Source organism: Pseudorca crassidens, chromosome 13 (assembly GCF_039906515.1).
Source record: "Pseudorca crassidens isolate mPseCra1 chromosome 13, mPseCra1.hap1, whole genome shotgun sequence".
NCBI classification, from domain to species: Eukaryota; Metazoa; Chordata; class Mammalia; order Artiodactyla; family Delphinidae; genus Pseudorca; species Pseudorca crassidens.
The window spans coordinates 82548301-82575924 of NC_090308.1; the positions used below are offsets into that span (position 1 = coordinate 82548301).

Here is a 27624-nt window from a genome sequence, read left to right on the forward strand (position 1 = left end):
TTCTTGCAATTCTTTGGAGGTTTCTTTCGGGTGGCAGGTGACGTGGTGTCTTTTGGCACACTCTCCAGTTGGATGTACCCACCGGAGGGCCTCATTAGCAACAATCCCTATCTCAAACCTGAGCACAGTTAAACAGGGCATCTCCCTTTAAGACGTATGCCTCTAATAAGATGCACATCTCTTTCCTCATTTCTCTACTGTCTCCTCAACTTGAAAGAGCAGATGAAGTAAAATATGAAAGTGCATTGCTTTACATTTGAAATATTAAATGTAGTCTTGACTTATAAATTCTCTCATAGAATGTTATAAGTATTCCAGCTCTGATTAGGGTGGGCTGACGCCACATCCCTTTTTCTCCCTTCTAATTTCTTCCACAGCCCAGGAATTTTCTGATTTGGAGTCTATTGATTCCCTGACCTACAGGTTTCAATATGCATTACCCTAACATAGCAACAAAACTTGAACTAACGTGACATAATTTGGTGGCTACCAGTATATACTATCATCTGTGAAATCAGAAGCTCAGATCGGAATCATATTCTAAAATGTAAACATTTCAAGGTTTATCCAGTTCTTTAAAAAAGGTATCTGAGATTGAACATGCAAAGTAAATATTGAAATATTTTAGAAATTAAGGACGCTCGTCTTACAAAGACATGGGAGACTGAAACAAGAATTCTGAATAGTCCTGCAGCATTTAGTGTTTAACTTTTGTGCATTTAAGCCACTTCCATCATTCCTCAGTAATATGACTTATACCATTGTTAATGACTCAGTGATAAAGTGCAAGCCATCAGCAGTGCCAGCCAAGACTAATGAAGCATATTTGACGATCTACTTAATAATAAACAAGATTTATCACTGTGGACGGACTTACTAGTGATCAGTGCCATATCCTTTTGTCCTGGTGAAGCCTACTGATGTGGCCACCACTAATGCTGGTAAACCTGCAAGAAAAGCATTGTCACACTTCACATTCAGCTACAACCACTGTGCACACTGGCTCAAGCAAAGCCAGAACAAACTTGGAGTGCTGAAATCGGAGGAACTACCTTCAGATGAATCACTTCATAAAGTATGTTTCCATTACAAAATTTCTTCCAAGTACAAAAACATGAGTACACCAGCTGGGTTTTTAAGTCAGCGCATTTCTCTGATGTTGCTAGGTTACCACCGCATTTGACATGGGTTTAAAGGAAACTCATAACAGAGATTTAGTATATCTTTTGTTTTTTTCCCTAGGGGTTTACACTCTTATAAAGGAAATTTATATTTATAAAATCAGAAAGGCAAAAAAAGGATGTTCTGGTGTGATGGAGTATCACAGAAATGGAACATTCAGTTGGCCTCATATCGATCCACATCAAGTTGTACTTATAAAAAGATAGAAAAAATAAATCACTTACTTCTTTATGATTTACTTATAACAAGAATGTAGGAACAGGGTTAAGGGCTCGAGGAATTGATTTTTAGCCTTCCTGCCCATACTCCTTTAACAATCCTGAACAAAGTTCAGGGAATTTATGCCAGTTTTTCTTCATGAACCTCTAGGTAGGTATCACTCCGGACAATACTTAGTCCCTCTTGGCATTCAAGTGCCTGCATTCCTGCACCAATTCTGACCTGACATCTTTCAGTTTATGTTTCTATGAATCATGCTTACCTTGCTCAAGTTCAATGGAAACTCCCTGTTTTTGGCGAATGGAGTTCAGTCTAACCTAATGGTTTATCCGGTCATGCCTTTTTATCAGGAAGACCATGTTTGTGTTTTCAGGTTGAAAAATCCATCATCTTCCTGTGTCCCCTCCATCCATCTTCTTTCTTCCTATCATTTTTTCTTATTCTCTTCTGGGAATCTTCAAATGACATCACATTCCTTCACGAGGTTTAAATGATGGGAACTGTAAAGAGCGCCTCTGAGGAACACACCATGTTCTTTTAAACAAATGCTGGTCTCTCCCTCTCTCTGCATATATATGATATTATATGTATGTGTATATGTATATATCTCTCTGTATATATATATATATATATATATGTGTGTATACACACATATATATATGTACACACATATATTTGTAAATATATGTATGTATATAATTATATGTATAATGTCTCTTCCTCCCCCTTTCTTGTCCTCCTTCTTCTCTTCCTTTTTCATATAGTTGACCTTTTTGATTGACCAGACCGAGTTTGTTAGAAAAAAATTCTCTTCTGGGTCCCAGCTGAAGAGCTAATAATCTTCATTCCATACAATTTAGATTTAAAAATTTTCTAAATTATTATGTTGCCCTTTGCCGTCATGAAACTCATATGCCACTATTCTGCCCACTCCCAGACCTCCTGACAGTCTAGAACCATTGGTTTAGCTTTTTTGCTACCCAGAGGAGTTTAATATTAGCTGTCATCCTGGAGACCAGCTGTGCACCCTTCTCCTCAATATCATCTTTGGTAATGATGTTAAATAAGGTAGCTAAGGTTCCTGAAAATTGCTAGTCTTTATACTTCAAGGAAAGTCTTCATTTCCCTGCATACTGTAGTTCTTAGACCTAATCAATTCCTGATTCAACTTTAGAAGGTCTTTAACATGAAATCCAGACAAAACTTTTAAGAAACTGTGAGTACATTACATTCTCCAATCTCTTCTTAATGGTTTTCCCATTTCCCTGTGCAGACATGACATCCCCTAGCTGAAAACTGATGGATAATCCTCATGTTCTTCATCCTATATTTTCCAGCATGAATTATTCTGGTATGGTAATAAGTCCACTTATTTCTAATTTTTCAGGGTCCCTCTAGCATCCTATTCTCCAGTCTTCTGGTACATTAGGCATTTCTTATATATTTGGTCCAAAATTCTCCAGGTTTTTTAGTGCAGGTCTTTTGAAACTCAAAGGCAAATAAGACAAAATCCTGTTTTTTTCCCTAAAACTAGTTTCTTAAGTGAATTAAACTAATTAATTAATTAATTATAATTAAACCAATTTATTAATTCCAATTAAACATTAGAATTGGTCCTTTGAAATGTATAGGTCTTCCAGATGTCCATTTCATAAGTCAATGTGACAGAAACTTTTCCTAATGAAGAATTAATTCATCCTCAGCCCATCAGCAATTCTGTGTTTCCTTTGAGGACCCCACGGACTAGCCATGAGGTTTCACTCACGGTCTGAACAGATTTCTCCTGTGACGCGAATAGCTCTATTGAAATGGAGTCCTCAGAGTTTTCTTGTGGGGAGTACAGTACATGGTTAGTGTACATGACTAGAACATCATGCTTTGAGCCCTGCACATCTTAAGACATCTTGTGTTTCCAGAACCTATTAGTAGAGAACACTTTGATTCCTTGTCTGTAGACACCTCAGGTCTCATTTCCTACCACGTGGGCACTATTGATTATCAACTGACCAGCTACGTGGTCATCTAATATTCACTCCCTTTTAAAGTTCCAAACGCTCAACGAATGTTCAAATATGACCAGCCTCCTATATTTCCACTTCCTCATATCAAATTAGACAAAGTAGCCTGGGGATAATCACACTCTCCAGCTTCATTCATTACAGAAGTGTTCAAGGTCATTTTAACAAGAGTACGAAAGGGAATATTAATATGCTTACCCCATCCAAGGCACAAAAAGCGTTTCCTTATAAGCCGCGTCCTAATTTTTCCAGTTACAGCCATATATGATTGCCACGCCTCAGTCAAAACCCAACAGAATGAAGCCAGGAAGAAAAAGTGCAAAAATGCAGTGGTGGTTGTACAGATGCTCTGTGGAAACAGAAAAGACTCACACTTAATATGTGGGCATCACATGTCCTTCAGAAGGTTGTTAATCTCCAACCCAATCTCCAAAAGCAAAAGTAATTGCTTTTATTTCAAATATCTACCTCTGCTTTGTGACAGAGTAATTATTTACAGAAATTAGAGACCCTGGAGTCTTTATGCTGTACATTATCTATGATAGAAAAAAATGTCCTAATTCCACTTGTGTGTTCAGTTTTTCATGAGGTAAGCCTGAATGTAAATTTAAACTCTAGGGAGATTTAAATTAATACTTTACTTGAATTTTTTTCTTGAAACATAATTATGGGAATGATCCTTTCTTTGGGTTAATTTAAGTTACAGACATCTTGCATAATTCTTTTTGGTACATTCTTTATCCTTCCTTTTTAACCAATAATGCTTTGTTGTATTATCTGTTGATGTTAAGATTATATCGCCACAGCCTTTCAAAAGAAAAAAGTTACTATGCTTTTTTATACAAGTGTGATATTCAAGGTGTAAGGGCAAAGTACAAAATGAAGTCTGGCTAACAGCCTAGAAAAAAATAGCATACGTATTTCAAAGCACTTAATACATTGCTCTGTGTTATTACACTATAATGTGTATCCTAATCAAATCATTTTGAAAAGCTAACCAAGTCACTGGCAGTACACAGCCATGATTTCAGAGATCTTTTTCTTTGTGCGACTTAATCACTTAAATGTGCCACCATTAGTTACTTGTGACTCATCTGCAAAGATGAGCAGCTTCATTTTGGTAAAGGCTGCTACTTACTTCACTACTGGTATAATTTCTTTGTGTAAATCTTGTTAAAATGCCAGTCTTTATAAACCAGTCCCAGTAAGCAAACTAATTTCTTCCTTTGTCAGTTTCAGTCTTGCTGTTTCCAAAAATTGAAAAAAAAGCAAAACATAGAGAGCTACAAAAAAAATCACTAAAAACTCATAACAAAGAAATAAAAATACAATCCCCATCCTCCCATCTCCATTCCGATCCACTATAGCAGAATATCTTTAAAAAAATTTAACCCAAATTATTCAAATTATTTGTTTATTCTTTGGAAATTCACCAGATGTTAATTTCGCTTTTCAGTTCTTTTAATCATATATAAAAAAACTTTACCATGTTTATCTCACCAGGTTGATTTAATGAGGAGGGATAATGTACAGATGCTGAGTAGGACTGTGCTAGGCAGATGGCAACTGCTTAATCGATTATGAGTATAATCATCATTTTTTTAAGTAGTACTAAAAATGCTGTTACCATTTCTCAGCATGGGATTCCTTATTTCATGTGGTACTTAAATCTACTTGGTACTTAAGTTTATTCTTACAAAACTGATGGCAGTTTGGGACTGACATGTACACACTGCTGTATTAAAAATGGATAACCAACAAGGACCTACTGTAGAGCACAGGGAACTCTGGTCAATATTATGTAACAACCCAAATGGGAAAATAATTTTAAAAAGAATAGATACATGTATATGTATAACTGAATCACTTTGCTGTACACCTGAAATAATCACAACATTGTTAATCAACTCTAATATAAAATAAAAAGTAAAAAAAAAAAGCAATCCATAAAGAAATTGATAACTTTCAGTCTGAGAAAGTCATGGATTTCCAGCACCTTCTTCCTCATCCCTTTACTCCTGTTTCAGCCATAATGCAGGAGTTTTAACCAACTGTGATTCCTCCTGTACTTGAGACACAGACTTTTTTCCACATTGAAGTTTAAACATCTGCAGGCTGATTACTTTGCTCCTTCTTGATCTGTGGTCCCTGATCCCGATTTGAATTTCAAAGATAACCCTTCCATTCAATTCCTGGACTAGTTACACTTTCTAATTCACCTGTCATTTCCTTCCAACTGGTCGTCTCCTCTCAGTTGTATGTGTTTATTGATTTATAAACTATCAGTACAGGCTTACGTGAAACAATGCAAAATGTTGAAATGTTTAAATGATAAGTGCTAGAGGCACTGACATTTTGTAAGAAGTAGTAAAATGCTCAAGGTCTCACTACAGTGACTTAATTTGCTCTCGCTATATTATGCTTGTTACTTTGGGATTTATGAGACTCCCTTTAATTCTAATGTAAATTGAAATACACATAATACAAATAATTTGGGGTTACTGACATTTATATTTTGAGAATTCATGTCTCTCGGGACAATAATATGGTCACAACGTGTGTGGGGAAATATACAGTAACGAGAGAAGTAAGACCCATTTCTATGGGTGGTGGCATCCTACTATGATCAGATGAAATTCATATACAACTAGACAGTGCTCCAAGTATGGAATTAAGCTGTCTCAATGTAATAAAGGTGTATCTGTGGACTAAAGAGGTCTAAAGTTACAAAACTAATCTTGTACAAAGGGTACAGCAAAACCCTATGATGCTGAGAGAGAGGGAGCTACATTTTGCTTCATTATCACGTGAAGGATCAGTATACTCAGATATGCACTTCATGAAACACACACTGATTTTTCTACTGATGTCTTATATTTGCTAAGCTGTCTTTTAAAGTACAACTTTTATAAATAGCGATTTTCAAATAAAGTCTGTTATTTTCACATTTGTCCCATCAGTTTCCAGAAGGTGGCCACTCTAAGTCTGGGGCTCAGGATTCTCTGATTTCTTCTTCCACAGAACCTAAATCCCACATCAGGAACCCACAGAGATCACCTATCCTTGGATCCCCACAGTACTGGGGACTTTTCCACTTATAAACTCAAACTCTGATTTTCCTTTTCTGTCAACGTTCATGTCTTGTCTCTTGGTCAATTCTTCCTGCCACCGGACCCTCTGTGGTGATCTCCACCCTCTCACACCCTGTCTTTACTCAGCCCATGTGTGTCTGCTCTCAACTCCATCAGAGCTGGGTCTTCACAGCTTGCCACTCACTAGCTCTTCAAGCTCAACATCCACTTCTTCGGCTCCTCCTTCCCTGTTGTTGATAAATATTACAAAACTTGGAAAGGTATTTAACTTGGCAAACTGAGGACAGTTTATACCTATAACCTTCACGTACACTTTTCATTGCCAATCCATAGGGACAACAGAAAAGGTTGCATAAAATAACTGGAAAGAAAAGATATGTAAACTATGGTAGACTAGGTACTGTGAGAAATGCCTGATAAACAGAGAGCTGACGAGGGAGGAATGAAGAATACCAAGCCCAAAGCTACCCATTAGGAGCAGAGATTAAGACATGGAAAGTAGGAGATGTACGATATATGGATGATACAGAGGCTCCTACATCTGTTTAAAAGTATTTTTGGAAGAAAAAAAGAGAGAAAATTTAGGGAGGAGGAAGCCTTTAAAGAAATATTATGGGGAAATTTCTCAGAACATTAAAGATCCTCTAGCTGGAAGACAGATACACACACACACACACACACACACACACACACACACACACCAAGATCTATTGTGATGAAATCTGTGAACATCAAGAATAAAGACAAAATCCTAGAAGCTGTCAGAGTCAAAAGAAAGATTACTTCCAAAGGAATAAGAATCACATTGACGTCAGATTCCTTGTGAGCAACCCAGGATATAAGAAGACAATAGGCTATCTTCAATATTCTAAGGGAAAATAACTTTGCAGAATTCTACACACAGCAAAACTATTATTCAGGTAGAGGCAGAAATAAAGACATTTTTTAGAATGGAAAGGAACTTTGAAGTTTATTACCTTAAGATTCTCTCTGAAAGAACTGCTAGACAATAAAAACCAATAATAATAAAAAATCCAGAAGAAAGGAATGAGACAAAAGAAGTCTCATGAATATCAATATTAAAATATGTTAAGTCTTAATAAATGCTTATTAAAAATTAAAAATATATATTTATTATATAGCCACTTGGATATATAATTCAAAATACTATCAATGAGGGCTAAAAGGTGAGACATAAAAGTTGCAAAGGAGCAGGGTAATTTAAAAGTATGTTGAAGCCTCTTTTTTTGTCTGCAGGAATATTTCAGATACTGAGTAACTCTAGATGTTAGAAAGACATGTTTGAACATTTATGTTAACAATGTTAAGGTAACCAAAAATGGTGGAAACAACATATTTGTAAAATAGTAGAAAAATTGAACTAAGAAAAATCTATCAGTCCAATTAATGGTAGGCAAAAGGGCAACTAGAAAATATAATACACAGAAAAATTAAATGAGGATAAGAATAATTCCAAACTACAGGAATCACAATAAATGGGAATGCTTTAGATTCACTAGTTAAACGTTAAGAACTTTTATCCTGCATAAGAAATAATAAATCCAGTAATGAGTTTATAAGAGACCTCAAACACAATGACATAGGAAGACTGAGAATAAAGAGATGAAAGAGCTATATTAAGCAAATGCTAATAAGAAAAAAATCAGATGTCACAATGTTAATATTGAAAAGAGCATTAAAAGAGATGAAGGACTTTTCATACTGATAAAAGGAGCAGGCCATAAAGAAGTTTCCAAAGTAACACATTTCTATGAAACTCATCACAAGTTTCCAAAGTATATGAAACAAAACCTGAGAAAACTACAAGGACAAACTGTCAAACTAAGTTTACAATGAAAGAAAACCTATAGCTCTCAGAAAGTCACAGAAAAGTGGAGAAAAATAGTAATATGGAATACTATAACAATCAATAAAAGTGATTAATCTTCTTCCTTTGCAATATTATACATCAGAAACAACATGTGCAGTTCTTTAAAATACAAATAGAATATTTATAGCAGTTAACTAGTGCTAGGACAGAAAGTAGAATAAAATAAACTTAAGAAGTTTGATAACATACAGGACATTTTCACAAACTACAATGTAATGAGTTTAGAAATCAAAATTAAAATTATGTACCTCTTGGGGGGAAAACTTTTAAATAATTAATAAATTAAAGAGAAATTAAAATCCAAATTATAAACTATTTAGAACTGAAAATCAGTATCAAAACTTGTGCAATTTTACTATGACAGTACTCAGGAGAGTTAAAGCCACAGACAGAAAACAAGAGAAAATGAAAATAAATGGGCCACTTAAAGAAATCAGAAGGAGTTTTATAAAGACAAAAGCAGAAATTACAAATGAAAAAATTTAAAAAGAGTCAAATTGATCTACAAAACCCAAGCTGATTCAAGAGGCTAATAAAGCAGCTACACCTTTGGCTATTGTGGTTTTTTAAAGGGTGGAGGAGAAAGAAAAATAAATAACATTAGGAATAAAAAATGTTATTAAAAGTATCATAAAAGAATAGCAGGTAATATATATATATATAATTGAAAATCTACATAAGATGGACATTCTTCAAGAAAAACATAAATGATCAAAATTGGCCTGAGAGATAAAATTTAATCTTAGCTAAAATGGAAAGGTAGTAAAAGGTAATAAAAGAAATCTTCAAAAATGACAGAAGGTTCAGAAAAATTTACTGGCAAATTCTAACAAACAATGTATTATAAGTCCCATTTTATAAAATATTTTCAGACCAAAGAAAAAGATGAGAAGTATCTGATTCATTTTACAAGGCTAGAATAACATTGACATCAAAATGAACAAGAAAACTATGAGCCACTTTCACTTATCTACATAAATGTGAAAGTATTAAATTAAAGATCAAATCCAGAAATACAGAAAAAAAGATAATAAATCACTGTCAAATAAGTGTGCCCACTAATGCAGGATGATTTCAACATTTAAAGTGACCCTCAATATAATTTATTATATTAACAGATTAAAGAAACCATGTGATCATATCAATAAATGTGAAAGAATTTGATAAAATTCAAAATCCAATGATCATTTAAGATATCTTCATTACATATTACAAATAGAGGAGAACATTCTTACTTAATAAAGGTTATCTCTCCAAAACTTATGATTGAAAATCATATCTAATAGTGAAATATTAGAAGCATTCCCATCATGAATTAAAGCAGGCCCACCATCACTTCTACTATTCTAAATTGTATAGGAGGTCCTCACCAAAACAATATAAGAAAAAGTAATAGCAAAGGAAGAGACAATATTTTCATCATTGCAGAAATATATCTCCTTACTAGAAAACCCAAAAGGATCAATTTTTTAAAAATTGGAAATAATAAGAAGAATCAACAAGGTGGCTGCAAATAAGATCAACATACAAATATTATATTTCCTGTACACTGATATCAATATACAAAACTGACTTCCTTATATACCAACAATATCCATTGGAAGATGTAGTACAAAATTTCTAACTACTCATGACTGATTTGTCTTTCTTCTCCCTCCCAAACCATGTTAAAATGGCCAAATTTTTAAGCAACAGGAAAAAAAGAGAATAGGCAGTAGACAAGAGTGAATGAACTCAAGGCATTGACAAATTCAGAAGATGCTGAGGGAAGGAGGTGTAACTGACTTAGAGTGGCAGAGAAAGTTACAGCCTAAGCTCTTGTAGGGTGAGGGGGTGGTGGAGGAAATACTGACTGTAATGGAGCCAAGTCACTCTGCAGACCTTCAGAGGGTTTAACACGTGGAAACAGTAGGGGCCAGAAATGGAAGGAAGACCCAAGTTTGCATGGGACTGAAAAAGAGCCAGGTTGGTTGAAAACTCTACATACAGAGCAGCTGAAACTATTTCTTCCCAGCTCAATGCAGCCTAGCACTGTCACAGGGAGGCTTAGTCTTTGAAAAATTCAGTGGGTTGGGTTCTGAACTCAGACACCAGTCTCAGTGGGTAAGTGTACAAGGCAGATACAAATGTATGTATTAAACCATAGGGCCCTCCCTCTCTGTCGCCCTCACTTCTACTCCCCAAATGCCAGCAGGTCAGAGGTTAAAATTCTCCCCCAAAGGGGAAAAATCTTCATACCCTGGCTCATCCTTGATTAACATGTAGATTACCTTTCAATAAGTCCATCTATCCTAGTAGAGAACTTCAAGTCACTTTTTAGGGTCTTGCTTTTATATATGATTACACAGCAAAAGATAATTAGATAATTGAAAAAATCTTCCAACGTGGAAGAATGAAAAAAAGCCAAGCGAAGAAAAAAAAAAGTGAGGCAGGAGGAGAGATAATAGAGGTAACAGAAAAATTAAAATTTCTAAAACAGATTAAGTCCTTCAGAAACTGAGAAAAGACATTGCACCTATAAAACAGAATCACTAGGGAAAGATTATCAGATGAAGGAAAAGGTCCTATTCAAAATAACAACCAAAATTATAAAACACCTCAAATACATTTAACAAAAATGTGCAGGAGCTTCATGTAGAAAATGCTAACATTTAATTAAAGTACACAAAACAAGACATGAATAGATGGGAAATATATTATGTACATGAATTGGGAGGCTCAGTGTCATGTAAATGTCAATCTTCTCCAAACTGATAAATATATTCAATGCAATTTCCATCAATTTTTGTTTTTTTTAAGCTTGACAGGCCAATTCTAAGTCATGGAGCAAACCCAATACAAAGAATCCTCCAGGAAGTCTCAAAAGAAGAATAAAGCAGGATAGAGGTTTTCCTAATGGCATAAAAGAGAATAACGTGTAGTCAGATGATCACCATCCCCATTTGGCACATGAGGGTTTGGAGACACTAAGTAACTTGGCCCATGTTTCATGGTTACTGAATGGGGAGGAGCAGTTAAGACATTGTCTCTGACCCCAGAGCTTGTGCACTTCCTTAACTATCTAACTACACTGCATTTTGACAATGTTATTTTGCTCATTAATAGCCTAAGCCTCACAATCTTTTTCATCTTTTTCAGGTCCCAACTTTCCCCCTTACTCTTATATCAGATGGGCTTGCCTTCAACATTACTGATGAGGTACAGACCATCAATAGTATTGTTAATCTCATATTCCCTGGGACACTTAGCTTCATCTACCTCTGCCTCCTTTCCAGAGCAGACCCTCACCCTTCCAGGAGCTGGTGTAATAGAGCTAAGAGGCAGGTTCACACACTGCTTCATCTGCTGTAAAAATGAGGATGCTGACAGCACCTATGCTGTAGGACTGTTGTAAAGGTTAAATGGCATGATTTATGTAAAGAGCTTGATACATAGTAACTACTCTCGACCCTACATTTGGTCAGCTCTATACTCTCCCCATTTAGTTAGCTTCTATATGCTTATATACATAATCTCCTAGCCTACAAGTCTGTTAAAATATCTATCTTCAACCAACAAACCAGCCAATCAACCACTTTTTTATTGCCTTTTTTTGGACTGGTTCTCATCGGGTTGCTTTCTCTCTTTCCAGTTGTCAAAATTCTTGAAAGGTTAAGCTGTTCATGAACTTCTTTACTACCAGCTCACATATTCTCTTCTTGCCATACAGCATCTCCCCTGAATTGCCCTCCCACACGAATAACCCCTGACTTCCTAATTTCCAGAGCTCATGAATGGAATTCTTTTAGTTTGCCACACAAACTTTGAACCTCAACATTCTCATGCATAATGAGATCTTTACTATATGATCTTTAAAGGCTTCCCTAGCTCTAAAATTCTACAATACCATGAATACTCTCTAATTAAAGACCTCATCAGGATATTCACTTCTTCTTGAATTAATTTAATTTTTAATTAATTAGTTTTGGAAATTTATGTTTTCTCAGGAAATTATCCTTTTCCTTTACATTTTCCAATGTCTTAGTATCTGGTTATATTAATATTCTCATAAGTTTTTTTTTTTTTTTCCAGTACGTGGGTCTCTCACTGTTATGGCCTGTCCCGTTGCGGAGCACAGGCTCCGGACGCACAGGCTCAGCGGCCATGGCTCACGGGCCCAGCCGCTCCGCGGCATGTAGGATTTTCCCCGACCGGGGCACGAACCCGTGTCCCCTGCATTGGCAGGCGGACTCTCAACCACTGCACCACCAGGGAAGCCCTCTCATAAGTTTTAAGAAATACCATTTGTTAATTTCTAAGTTTGATTATCTATATTTCTTACGTCTTATTAGGTTTATCAAAGATGTCTATTTTACTAGTTTATTTCAAATCTTAATGATTCTTTAATTCCAACTTGAAAACTATTTTACATTATTACAGTGAAGAATTTTTCAAAGTGTGAAATATAATTATTTCCTCTTTTCATTTGGCAGATTTTCAAGAATTCTAAGAACAAAACACAGTGTTTACCTTATTTCCAACATTCAAATAAGTCAGAGAGAAGGGTGTTAACATTTAAAAATAAGCAATCTTAGATAACTATTTTGTAAATATTTCAAAAAAGCAAAAGAGAAAATGCTTTTGATGAGAGATACATGATATAATAAAACCTCCATGGAACATATAGAATGCAGAGAAACCTGATTTTGTTAAAAATATGAAAAACAGAATATTGAGATGAAGCACTCCAGGGAAATATTTATAAACTATCAAACAGTATCAATATCCATATACTTTAATTTCAGCATTTATGGAGAAATCAAGAATTATTGCAGTTGTCACAACAATTTAACAATCTTAGACAAACTGAAATAATTCCTTAATATGAATGAATTCGTATTTGAATTATTTTAATACTTTCCTGTATTCACATACTGATTTGTCCATAATAAATAAATTATAAATGTGTATACCTTGCTATTCTCATGGAATAAAACATGTATTCAATACAAGACACACACAGCATAATTTTGGGATGCATCCATAACTCTTTACATATGAATGTTGCTATGGGAAGAAATTATGACTCACCACCATTGTGATTTTCAAAGACAGTCCTTTAAAGGCTACACTAATAATTTCCTATTTGTAATATTCAGAAAATGGTAGTTCTTACAGACTAAAAATGAATTGTTGTGAGAGTGAAATAAGATAATGGATAAAAAGGGCTTTACACAAAGGTAGTACATAACTTCACATACAGTAAGTGCACAATAAATGATAGATGTTAATAATAGGATCATAATTAAAACCTTAATCAAATACATGAAATATTTTCATTTGGCAAAACAAACTTATTTAAAGGTGTTTTACTACATTTTAAAAGATGATGAGAAAACTAAGTTGTTAAGCACATCCTCTGTCTTAAACGTTAATTTCACAGCAATGTTACAAGGTCAATATTTATAACTGAGGAAATGAAACTCAGTGAAGTCATGTCTGAAGTTGCACAGGTAGCAAATGAAGAAGCATGTGCTCCTTTCACTACAATATGCTGCCTGTGCCATGAGGGACCTGATTTTGCTAATACTCATATTTACGTGGTTATACTATATCTTTTCAAGCCACCAAAAATTCTTTTTGAAATAAAAGTGTATAGCTTTTAAATAAATAGATATTATTATAAACAAACAAAAAGGATATTAAGTGATTTGTCCTTATTGTCCAAATCATCACCAAATAAAACAGAAAAATGCACCATGTAAAAGTATAGCTTTACAACAAATAACAAATGTTGGTGAGGGTGTGGAGAAAAGGGAACCCCTGTGCACTGTTGTTGGGAATGTAAATTGGTGCAGCCACTATGGAAAACAGTATGAAGTTTTCTTAAAAAACTAAAAATAGCACTTCCCTGGTGGCGCAGTGGTTGAGAGTCCGCCTGCCGATGCAGGGGACACGGGTTCATGCTCCGGTCTGGGAAGATCCCACATGCCACGGAGTGGCTGGGCCTGTGAGCCGTGGCCGCTGAGCCTGTGCATCCGGAGCCTGTGCTCCACAACGGGAGAGGCCACAACAGTGAGAGGCCCGCGCACCACAAAAAACAAAAAAAAAACAAAAACCAGAAAACAAACAAAAAACCCCCCCAAAAAACCTAAAAGTAGAGTTGCCATATGATCCAGCAATTCCACTCCTGGGTATATATCCAAAGAAAATGAAAACACTAGTTCTAAAAGATACATGCACCCCAATGTTCATAGCAGCATCATCTACAATAGCCAAGATATGGAAGCAACCTAAGTGCCAATCAGCAGATGAACAGATAAATCTACTCAGCCAAAAAAAGAATGAAACTTGCCATTTGCTACAACACGGATGAACCTGAAGGGTATTATGCTGAGTGAAATAAATCAGACAAAGACAAATGCTGTATGTTATCACTTATGTGTGGAATCTAAAAAATAAAATAAATGAATGAATAAAACAAAACAGAAACAGACTCACAGATATAGAGAACCATCTAGTGATTGCCATTGGGGAGAGAGATGGGGGAGGGGCAAGATAGGGATAGGAGGTTAAGAGGTACAAATTATTATGCATAAAATAGGTAGGCTACAAGGATATATTTATACAGCACTGGGAATATAGTCAATATTTTTTAAAATGGAGTATAATCTACAAAAATATTGAATCACTATGTTGTATACATGAAACTAATATAATATTGTAAATCAACTATCTTTAATTAAAAAAAGAAAAAATATTGTTGAGACAGTAGGTTTCATGTTAAGTGTTCTATTAAAGACAATAACAACAAGAAAGGCACACAAGGCAACTTTGGAAAGTGTTGGACGTATCTACTACCTTGATTGTGGTGATGGTACAAATTGCGCACATTAAGTATGTGCAGTTCTTTGTATATCAATTATACTTTAATAAAGCTGTTTTTAAAAAAGTACAGTTCTGGTTATATAGATTCCACCAACACATATGCAAATGCCAAATGGAATGAATCATTAAAACCAGTAAGTGTTGTGGCTTTAAGCATCAACATTTCACAAAGTTAAATGAAAACTTTATGGTATTAAGGATTCAGTCAGAATCTTTCTGTTAATGTCACTTCTTCAGGCTCCCTCATTCCATAGCTGCTGTGACATGCTACATCAACAGCCATTCATTTGCAGAAAACTGACAAACATCTCTCATAGACCCAGATACTTAGCCTGTGCATTGTTCCCCTTGGATGTAAAGGAAAATATCAAGAGAAGAGATATAATGGACTTTAGTTCTCTCTTGAAAACTCTTGGCTCACCATTAAAAGTTCTAATACTCGCTTAAAAGTAGTGGCACAAAACTATGATGAGGAAATGTTATTATATTATTATCTCTCTGATTCATCTTTTTTGAAAAAAAATTGAACAATAGAAGACATTGCTAAATAGTCATGTATGATATGAAATAGTTAATGAGTAAAGGGACAATATCAATGGTTGGTAAATATGAATACCTCAAACAATAATAACTCTTATTTGCTAGATTTTTATAATTTCATATTAAAATAAAGCAGCACTATTAAAAAGAAAATAAATGCTAGATAGATGTCAATAGAGATAAAAATCTGTTCCACAGATGTTAAAAATATGTATCTTGCAAAAACATGTTCCTAATTTGCAGACCTTGGAAAGTTTGTCACATATAATGGGGAAATCTGGTTCTTTGAAATATGTCCTTTGGGAATCCAAACATTTGTACATCACACACAGCAGATGCTTCATTATATACTGTTATCTCCAGACTTAGGAAATAACAATTTTATTCAAAATGAAATGAAATTAAGCCACTTGCTAAATAAGGCCAAAAGTTCATCTAAAGCTTCACTAATAACTTGGAATCTTTGAAATGTGTTATAAGCTCTAAGATACTTCTAAAAACTGACTTACATTGTGATCTGTATTTGTAGAGGAAATCATTCATCAGTGAGTGTATATCCCCTGGTTTAAGTAAGCACCATATACAGTCACTCAAAAGGGATAATAGTAACTTGTGTATAAAGTTGCCTTCAACTTGTAACAGCAGAGCAAATAAAATAAAACTCTGAAGCCTTTTTGCTGGGGTTTCTAGGCCTTGAAAATATTTTTCTGATGACTTGGAAGGCAGAGGAAGATAACAAGAAGAAGACATTTTTATATCAAGAAGACATTTATTTATTTACTGTTTATCAAGTTTAATCAACTGTCCACTTGGTATCACAAGACTATTTAAATGTGGAGTGAAAACAACTTTTGATTTAGAGACCACATGGTGTGAAAATGTCCTAGGTTTTAGAGGCAGGCTAGTAATTCTCAACTTTGGCTGGACAGGATTATCACCTAGGGAGCTCTAAAAAATATGCACCAATTAGTGCAATCCCCTAAGACTTTGATGCAATCAGTCTGGGGTGTAGCCTGGCCATTTTAGAATTGTCAAGGCTCCACTTATGATTCCAATGTGCATCCAACATAGACAGTCAATAACTCCAGATGTGTGACCTTGCATACATTATTCAATTTCTCACAGTGTCAATCTTTCATTTGTCAGTTGGAAGTGAAAATACCCACTACATAGGGTCACCTTAAAATTACATATAATTGATGTAAAGTGCTTAACTCTTGGTGGGTTCTAAAAAGGATTAGCAATAATGACTATCCACGCAAATTCTCAACCTATTATAGTAACTTATCTAATCGTAGTCAGTTCCTAGAAAGAATAACAAAAATGGGCCCCTCTGCTATGCATTCATATTTTAATTTATAATGCCTATAGAACTGATATACTTCTTTATAGAACCCACTATGAAAAGAGAATCAAGTAGCTGACAATGAAAGGTGTGGAAAAAAAACAAGCCAAAACAGAGTAATGGGGCTTCCCTCGTGGCTCAGTGGTTGAGAGTCCGCCTGCTGATGCAGGGGACGCGGGTTCGTGCCCTGGTCCGGGAGGATCCCACATGCCACGGAGCGGCTGGGCCCGTGAGCCATGGCCGCTGAGCCTGTGCGTCCGGAGCCTGTGCTCCGCAATGGGAGAGGCCACAACAGTGAGAGGCCCATGTACCACAAAAAAACAACAACAACAACAACACAAAAAACACAACCCCTCCCCCCCCAAAAAAAAACAAAACAGAGTAATGCTGTCCTTGGTGGTGCAAGGAGGAAGGCAGACTCCTCCAGATACTTGAGGGAAAATGCCTGACGCTGAAAGACCCCCTCAGTTAAATTATGCAATTCACTCGGCCAGTTATGGGACTCCGGGCATGAAAACTTGTAGAAATCTCAAAGAACTTCTCCAAAGAACCACTTTCAAACCTGAGATTGGGTGGTTCCATTTGTGCTCACCTTTCAAATCTCTATTTCCTTATATCTGAGCCATCCAACCCCAGATATTTCCAGTCCAATATGTCTAAAAATAAACTCTTCACCCTTGCTTTTTAGCTAGCTCTTCTTTTTCTGTTTGCTATTATTGAAAGAACACCCTCATTCTCATGAATGAATGAAATCTAGATGTCAACCTTGTAATTCCCCCACAACCAATCAATTATCCATTCCTATTTGAGTATATTTAATAACGATATATTGACTCCACTGACCTTTCCATTTCCACAACCTTAGATGGGGCTGTCACGTGCTCTCTCCTGAACTCTTAGTGACAGAGTGAGATTTTGGTGCAGACCTCCCTTCTGCCGGCCCCATCTCCAGCTCCTTTAGCAGACTCCAGAGTAAGCACAGCAAGATGTCCGTGCCCCTCCCGTCAACAAGTTAATCAAGGAAAGGTCTTTGATAATTCAAAAAGAGTCATGTACAAAAATGTTCACTGCAGCACTATTTACGATAGCCAGGACATGGAAGCAACCTAAGCGTCCACCAACAGATGAATGGATAAAGAAGATGTGGCACATATATGCAATGGAACATTACTCAGCCATAAAAAGGAATGAAACTAGGTGGATGAACCTAGAGACTGTCATACAGAGTGAAGTAAGTCAGAAAGAGAAAAACAAATACCGTATGCTAACACATATATATGGAATCTAAAAAAAAAAAAAAAAGGTCAGAAGAACCTAGGGGCAAGACGGAAATAAAGATGCAGACCTACTAGAGAATGGACTTGAGGACACGGGGAGGGGGAAGGTAAGCTGGGACAAAGTGAGAGAGGGGCATGGACATATATACACTACCAAACATAAAATAGATAGCTAGTGGGAAGCAGCCGCATAGCACAGGGAGATCAGCTCAGTGCTTTGTGACCACCTAGAGGGGTGGGATAGGGAGGGTGGGAGGGAGGGAGATGCAAGAGGGAAGAGATATGGGGACATATGTATATGTATAACTGATTCACTTTGTTATAAAGCAGAAACTAACACACCATTGTAAAGAAATTATACTCTAACAAAGATGTTAAAAAAAAAAAAGGAAAGGTCTTTGAATATGCCTGGTATATACTAAGTGCTAAATAAATATGTGGTATCATTATCAGTATTTTCATAATTATTAGAAGGGGATATGGGTACGAGATTTATTTTCACAATGAGAAATACTAAAGTATGTTTAAATGTTAAGTGAAGAATCAAATAGAGAGAGAAACTGTGAATCAGGAATGAGAAAAAACTGACTGCATCAAGTTCAGGAAAATTCGGACAGAAATGAAATCTAAAGCACGTGAGAAGAACGAACTTTTGAGAAGGTCCTGATTTAAAACAGGTAGGGAGGAAGAATGAGGGGGTGAAATGTAGGTGACGTGGCATATTTGTGGTGGGAGAGTAAGGTCCTTCTCTGTGATGGCTGGCAGATTCTTCCTGGAGTAGGATTGAGACAGTTGCTAAAGTTACAGAAGTAGGAGGCAGATCAGAGGTTTGAGTACATACGGAGGGACTGGGAATTCTCTTTGCTGAGAATTGGAGGGCCAGATGACAGGGAATTGCTAGGCAGCTTTGAAGCCTCTATCCAGCAAGTGACTATGCATGTATCAGCTCATCACCACTGGAAAACCGAAGACCTAGAGCATAGGCCCCCATCCAACTCTGAAGCCAAGGATTCCAGTCCCCTGCAAAAGTCGAGAAATACTGGCTCTGCTGTTTTTCTGTTTGGGTGTTTTCCTGGGTTCCATTTGCAATGGACCATCCAGTACACACGTAATTCCATTTCTCCCCGCTTTGACTTCTTATTACACTCCCCTTGCTGTTGTGCTCTCAGAAGACAGAAACCAGCTCCCTGGAAACAATTCAAACTATTGCCAGGAACAAATCAAAATTTCAGCACATTGGTTGGGATATACTCAAATCACATTGTCTCAAACCCCTTATTCTGAAGCAAGATTGAAGATGTGTCTCAAGCTGCTTCTTATCTTTTAATAAACAATGACTTTTGAAAGTCTGGAACCCTGCCAGGCTAGGTTCTCAGCTTCTCAGCATGTGGGACAGACAACTGTGGTCACAGTGCTGTGATTCAGATTGGACAAAAATAATAGATCGCAAAACAAACTATTTCCAGTACCATTACTTTTATAAATAATGACTATAAATACCTTTTTGGAAGACATTCATTTATTGGGAAAGAATAGTTCAGCCCAGAGAAACCCTAGATAATCTTTTTCTTTATCATGTCTTAATAGGTTTTGCCGTCAAGGAATTCAGGGTCAAAATATTTCTTGAGTATCCAGTGTATGGAAAATCCTGTATTAGGCAAGTTACAATATAAACATTTTACACAAGAACATAAAACTATAAATTACTTAAGTGTAAAACACATCTGCAGCGGGCTTCCCTGGTGGCGCAGTGGTTGAGGGTCCGTCTGCCGATGCAGGGGACACAGGTTCGTGCCCCGGTCCGGGAAGATCCCACATGCCGCGGAGCGGCTGGGCCCGTGAGCCATGGCCGCTGAGCCTGTGCGTCCGGAGCCTGTGTTCCGTAACGGGAGAGGCCACAACAGTGAGAGGCCCGCATACCACAAAAAAACAAAAACAAAAACAAAAACAAAACACATCTGCAAGCAGTTATGACATATGCATGTGTTTAGTACAGATTACTGAAAGGAATAAGGTCAACAGGATAAGGACACTTCAAATTCTGAATTTAAGTTGCTGGATTTTTGGTGTGTGTATAAAACACATTCTTGGGCTTCCCTGGTGGCTCAGTGGTTAAGAATCTGCCTGCCAATGCAGGGGACACGGGTTCGAGCCCTGGTCTGGTAGGATCCCACATGCCAAAGAGCAACTAGGCCCGTGAGCCACAACTACTGAGCCTGCGCGTCTGGAGCCTGTGCTCCGCAACAAGAGAGGCCGCGATAGTGAGAGGCCCGTGCAACGCGTTGAAGAGTGACCCCCACTTGCCGCAACTAGAGAAAGCCCTCGCGCAGAAACGAAGACCCAACACAGCAAAAATTAATTAATTAATTAATAAACTCCTACCCCCAACATCTTCTTTAAAAAAACAAAACAAAACAAAAACACATTCTTAACATTACTTAATTTCTTTTATCAGTACAGAATATTAGCTAAATTTTATGAGGACAATTCACTTTTAAATCTGGAGCTTAAATGACACTAGCAAAAAATTGATTGAAAAGAGGAAGGAAGTAAAAACATTATTTTACGTTATTTTCAGAACATTAAAACATTAGCAGTATACTACATAATAACTGCATACTTTGTTTAGAAATGGTGACGGCTGGATCACAATGTTTCTGGGTTGGCCAAAACTTTATTATTAAGCTTCTTTGGTTTCAACGTGACATGTCATGCCTTATACCGTTTCCTTTTATCATATTTTAAATTTTTATTTAAAACCAAAACAGCAAAAATGTGTCAACAGGAAAAGAGAGGCGAAATCCAAAAAGCCATTAAGTCAAAAATAGATCTCACTAAATATTTTAAGTGTAGTCTTTTATTCTTATATCATGACTTTTTGCGGTACGCGGGCCTCTCACCGCTGTGGCCTCCCCCGTTGCAGAGCACAGGCTCCGGACGCACAGGCTCAGCGGCCATGGCTCACGGGCCCAGCCGCTCCGCGGCATGTGGGATCTTCCCGGACCGGGGCACGAACCCATGTCCCCTGCATTGGCAGGCGGACTCACAACCACTACGCCACCAGGGAAGCCCATGACCTTTAATTATACAATTTAAAGTAATGTGGATGAGCTGAGAAACTCCCTCCTTTTTTACTCACAAGCAAGAGTACAAGCGAGAGAGATCTGGGTTCAAGGCTGAGGGGGAAAGGGTGGGGAGTGCAGGAAGAGTGGAAAGGTGTCCCCGGTCGTCTCTAGAGAGCTATCATTTCATTCCTCTCGTTTTAGGAGGGTGAAACCCGCTCCTCTCGCCCCACCTCCAGCCTTGCCTCCTTCTATTCTTCTCCATACATTTTTGCCATCTGAGGAGAGGTGTGGCATAGTCAAAGTTAGTGTTGGAACAGAAAAGAGAGAAGAAAGAGAATTCAGTTACATCCAGCCACCTGTCCTCCTACTTTGACCACAATGTCCTAATGCCAGGATTCCACAAGGAAGAGAGCTTTGCTGCAGAATCAACTCGATTCCAATGAACCAAATGCTACACAAATCACTGAATCAGTTCAGATCAAGCTAATATTATATAAATCATATCTATCTTTTTCTATCTACTTATTTATCTTATTCAGTTCTCAATTACAGGCTCTCAATGCATGAGACACTCTCTTGTAGTACTTGAAGCACTTTGAGAGGAATACACATCCTTTCAGGTTTCTAGGATCCCATTTAATGCATGACTATAGCAAACAATGATTGTACCTCAGAATAACACAACACCTTCTTTTTTCTTCCATGAATTCAAAATCATTTTCTTTTATATTATCACAGTATCTGTTGGAAACTCCTATTTTTATGCTTATTTCAAAGATTATAGCTTTTAAGGATCAGGAATTTGTTTTCTTTTTTTATGTTCAGTGGAATACCTGGCCCATAGATTTTATCCCGTAAATAGTTGTCCTATGAAAAAATTAAGAAAGTAGCTCTGTTATTAATAAATTCAAAGGAGATTTTGGCCTGAATATACATGCTGTTGCTTGGTGGTGATTAAGTGTGAGGAGTTATCCATTATTATTGTTGTAGAGATGACTAACTTCCTTCAATATTTGTTCACTCCTTGACCTCGTAACAGAATGTTAAAAGATAATACCTGGGCACATAAGTCTCCAGGATAAAAACTGAATTTTTCCATCCTTTCTTTTTTTTTTTTTTTTTTTTTTTACGGTACGCGGGCCTCTCACTGTTGTAGCCTCTCCTGTTGCGGAGCACAGGCTCTGGATGCGCAGGCTCAGCGGCCATGGCTCACGGGCCTAGCTGCTCCGCGACATGTGGGATCTTTCTGGACTGGGACACGAACCCATATCGCCTGCATCGGCAGGCGGACTCTCAACCACTGCGCCACCAGGGAAGCCCTCCATCCTTTCTTTTAAGGTCATATGATTAGATTCTTCCCAATGGAAGATAAACAAAAATAGTATGGGAACTTTGGAAAGTATCCTTTTCTTTCCCTTTTCCTTTTTGTTGTAAGATGGAAGGTTTACATGATGGCTGGAGCTTGAGCAGCCATATTGGACACTGAGTGGAAGTTGCAAATTTAGTATGGCAGAAAAAAGTCCAAAGGAACTGAGTCCCTAATGACAGGGAGCTGCCTATATTTATATTAAGTATGGAATAAACTTTTATATCTTTTACATCACTCTTGTTTTAGATTTTCCCATAACTCAGAGCCAAAGTTAAACCTAAATATTATATTTGGTATCAATGTATAAAAGACAGACATGTATTATCATGCTCTTAATTGATAAAATATTATATATTGTGCTAGAGTAAATGCAGTCTGTGAACCAATTGGAATAAATTTTACTACTCTGCCAAGCTCTGAAGTAAATCCAAATATTTACACTCTAATATACTCTGAACCATATCTTCCTCGTCTCCACTAAATGCCCCCTCACTTAGCAATAAACAATATTTGTGAAGTGAGGTAGGTGGCTTTCCCAAAGTCACACAGTAGGGGCAGAGCAAGGACCCCAAGTCATGGCTTTTGATTTATTCCTGGTCTCATTTGCTTTCCTTCACACTGAATGCTATTAGTAGATGTGTTTGACTTGGAAATGACCAATATCATCTAAAATTATTAAACTGGAGCAGATCCTAGACATCTAAAACTTCTCACTAAACAAAATTCTTACCTTGTTCCTCCCTGCCTTTCTAGCAGATGGAAGTCAAGATTCGTGGCTTCATATTTTTCCTAGTGTGATACTGACACCAGAATATACACTTCAGTTTCAAATTTAATTCATAAGTTGGGATGAACACCTCACCAATGTATTTGAGGCTGGGGGCTCTGTAGCAAAGAGGGAGTAACATTTGTGCCAGCCACATCCCCTGACTATTCCCTCATCAGCAGGACCAGTTCCCCAACTTCTTCCACTAGGATGATCAGTTGGCTTGGGCTATTGTAGTGAATTAGAACAGCTAGGAATGCAATCCTTCTGGGATCTTTAAGTACAGATATTGAACCTAGAACTTGGGAGTGTTCTTTCTTTTGAGGAAAAAAGTTCCTACTTGCTTCAGCAAATAAAGGCAGAACCAGGTCAAGCAGAGAATTTCCAAAAGTGTCAGGGAAAGGTGAACAAGAGCCATCCAGGAGATGTGGTTACAATGTAAGCTCCCTTTGACTATTAGTTTAAGTAGGATGTTGCAGGAACTCAAAATGTATCAGTGTTCAAATTATTCAAAAACCAGAGATTATGATACTTCACTTTTTGTAACCTGACTTATTTTTTTTGACAATCCATTTTATTTTTATTTATTTATTTTTTAACATCTTTATTGGAGTATAATTGCTTTACAATTGTGTGTTAGTTTCTGCTTTATAACAAAGTGAATCAGCTATACATATACATATATCCCTGTATCTCCTCCGTCTAGCATCTCCCTCCCACCCTCCCTATCCCACCCCTCTAGGTGGTCACAAAGCACCAAGCTGATCTCCCTGTGCTATGCGGCTGCTTCCCACTAGCTATCTATTTTATGTTTGGTAGTGTATATATGTCCATGCCACTCTCTCACTTCATCCCAGCTTACCCTTCCCCCTCCCCATGTCCTCAAGTCCATTCTCTACGTTGCGTCTTTATTCCTTTCCTGTCCCTAGGTTCTTCAGAACCTGTTTTTCCTTTTTCTTTTTTCTTTTTTTTTTAGATTCCATATATATGTGTTAGCATACGGTATTTGTTCTTCTCTTTCTGACTTACTTCACTCTGTATGACAGACTCTATGTTCGTCACCTCACTACAAATAACTCAATTTCATTTCCTTTTATGGCTGAGTAATAGTCCATTGTATATATGTTCCATATCATCTTTATCCATTCATCTGTTGATGGACACTTAGGTTGCTTCCATGTCCTGGCTACTGTAAATAGTGCTGCAGTGAACATTGTTAACCTGACTTATTTTTAATGTGGATTACTCAAGCATGGCGATATGTTTTAGATTTGCTTAAAATGCAGCACTTAACACAAGTGTGACTCTGAAATCCATAAAAAAATAACTATATTTTTAATCAGTTGCAATACAATTGGCTCTTTAATATCATAACTTTATAGAAGATAATGACATTAAGAGATTTTTAGAATCAAATCCACACCAATGAAAAGGAGTAATTACTGAGAATGCAATGCAGCTGGACTTAGAACTGTAGTTTTAAACTAGAGTATGAGCACAGTTGGGAAAGCAAGAAAGTTCATGGTGGCAAAAAAAAAAGAGTTATTTTTACAAGTATAACCGATACAATATCTTAAGAACAAAGCACAGAGTAAGGAGAATGAGGGGGTAGCATTGCCCTGCAATGCGACAGAGGCTACAGTAAGAAGCTATGATCTTGTGGTGAGTAGGAATGAATAAGGTGGAACACTCTGGGAAATCTTGCTGGATCTCCAAAGTCTGCCATGTGCCTTCCTATATTCTTGGGCCCCATCCTCTTTGATAAGCACCACTGTATTATCACAGCTCGTTTAATTGTCTATCTATTCCCACTCCACACTGCCACGCACACGTTCAGATGAAAGGACCAAAGAGGAAGCTTCGGTTTGCTATAACTTTGCTGCTGTTCATCATTATAAATGTAGAATCAAGCCTGACCTGTGTTAAGAAATAAAAACTCTCAGTTGCTGAATAAATGAGTGATTGACTGAGTGAGTCATTGGATGAATGAACACTTTCTTGTCTTTGCATTGCTCTGTTTCTAGTTACTTATTTGTCTGGCTTATCTCCCTGAATGCAAGCCTCCAGAAGCAGCTCTATCTCCAGTCCACTCCTCTATTTGTTACTGAGTCACGAATGAGAAGATGTTCTTATTTTTCCCATAAATGAGAAGAGGTAGCACCTTATATTCTATGTATGACAAAGACTGGAGACTTTGGATAAAAGCAAAATAAAAGATAAGTGTTACTGGTCTTGCTTTTACAAAGAAACTATATGTCGGATGACCATACATCAAGATGTCATTGAACTTATATAGATGATATCATGATGGTGCTGGATGACTCAATGACACACACCTGATTTCTACGGCATAAAAGAAAATTCACAGTGATTTACTAATCCCCAGTCCAAAACCAACATATATTTAGAATCAATGATAACAGACCATATGAGGGCTTGAAAAGTCAAGAAAGCTCTGTGGTCAAGGAAACAGCCGGTATAGATTACTTACGTGAGCCTGCGGTCAGGTGGAGTGTTTACCAGCAGCTGCACAAAGTGACCATGGCCCTAGGTCTGGTTCCTCTGTGAGCTGGTTCGTTTCACCCTATTCTTTCTCCCACACCCTGACACACTAACCTTAAGGAACCCCAGAGGAACTGTGAAGGAACTTATGCGTAGAAAAGTATAAATCTAACCTTAGTTCTAGAAAGAGGATTAACGTGACCCAGGAGCCTCTCCTTTATAGCAGAAGGGCAACAACTTAAGAAAAGCAAAAGATGACCTGATAATTCAAACAGAGAAGTAATTCATCCTCTATCAATCAGCCATCTCTATTAACCAGAAAAGTAGATTGCACAGCTGTCACAATGTGAATATCTTGAAATTAATAATCAGAGAAAGACTGAAAGATGTTCCTTTTGTCTTAGGAGCAAATATATTTAGGATAAGTATAATTTAGGAAAATTGTATATTCGATGGCCATTAAAGGTCCTGGTTTTTTTTTTTTGGTTGTTGTTTTTTTTGTTTGATTTTGCTTTGTTTTGAGTGGCTGCTATGTGCTAGGCACTGTGCTAAGTGTTTTAGCTGCATTATTTCTAGACTTTACCATAGTCCTTCCAGGAAATATTATCACTTATTATTATTACCTTATACAGATGAGGAAAGTGAGGATCAGACAGATTAAGCAACATACTCAAAGTCCAATAAAATGTAATGAGTCATGTTAAGATTCAGATCCAGACTCACAGAACTCCTCAGCCTGTGCTTATATGACTCTGTACTTCCTCTTAAATATTGGAAAATTACAGACTCATGTATGGTACACAACAGATTTGGACACCAAAATATTCTATTAACGACATCATTTTAGAGAATAGACTAGTACATGCCTCCAAAGCTAACAATGCTGATAGAAAGTGCTACCCTTATTCTAGAGGCAGATAAACTGAGAAAAATAAAGAAATATTACACCTCCAAAGCTTTGACATACAAAGACTGACAAAATATAATTACCCAAGAAGCAAAAGATAACATTCACTTGAGTTTAATGAGTTCAAATCAATAGACAGCTGGTCCCTGACTTACGATGGTTCAATTTACAATTTTTAAACTTTATGATGGTGTGAAAGTGACAGCGGTCAGTAGAAACCCTACTTGAAATTTTGAATTTTCATCTTTTCCCAGGCTAGTGATACATGGTCTCTCATGATGCTGGGCAGGGGCAGTGATCCACAGCTCCCAGTCAGCCCCAAGATCACGATCGTGAACAACCAATAGACTGACAACGATTCTGTACCCAGACAGCAATTCTGTTTTTCACTTTCAGTGCAGTATTCCATAAACTACATGAGATATTCAACAGCTTATTATAAAACAGGCTTATGTTAGATGATTTTGCCCAACCATAGGCTGATGTAAGTGTCTGAGCACCTTTAAGGTAGGCTAGGCTAAGCTATAATGGTCAGTAGGTTAGGTGTATTAAGTGCATTTTCAACTTACAATATTTTCAAAGTA

At 37.0% G+C, this 27624-nt stretch overlaps 1 protein-coding gene across 3 annotated transcripts in view; it reads right to left on the reverse strand.

Annotated features, from left to right (window-relative positions):
• The window catches only part of ADGRB3 (adhesion G protein-coupled receptor B3), a 799670-nt gene that overhangs the window by 53230 nt on the left and 718816 nt on the right, over positions 1–27624 (reverse strand). For all 3 annotated transcript variants that reach the window (XM_067702875.1, XM_067702873.1, XM_067702874.1), the window contains 2 exons: positions 3618–3768; positions 878–947 (listed from right to left, as the gene is read on the reverse strand). In XM_067702875.1, coding sequence (XP_067558976.1) covers positions 878–947; positions 3618–3768 — 221 coding nt within the window. The remainder of the gene's footprint in view (positions 1–877; positions 948–3617; positions 3769–27624) is intronic.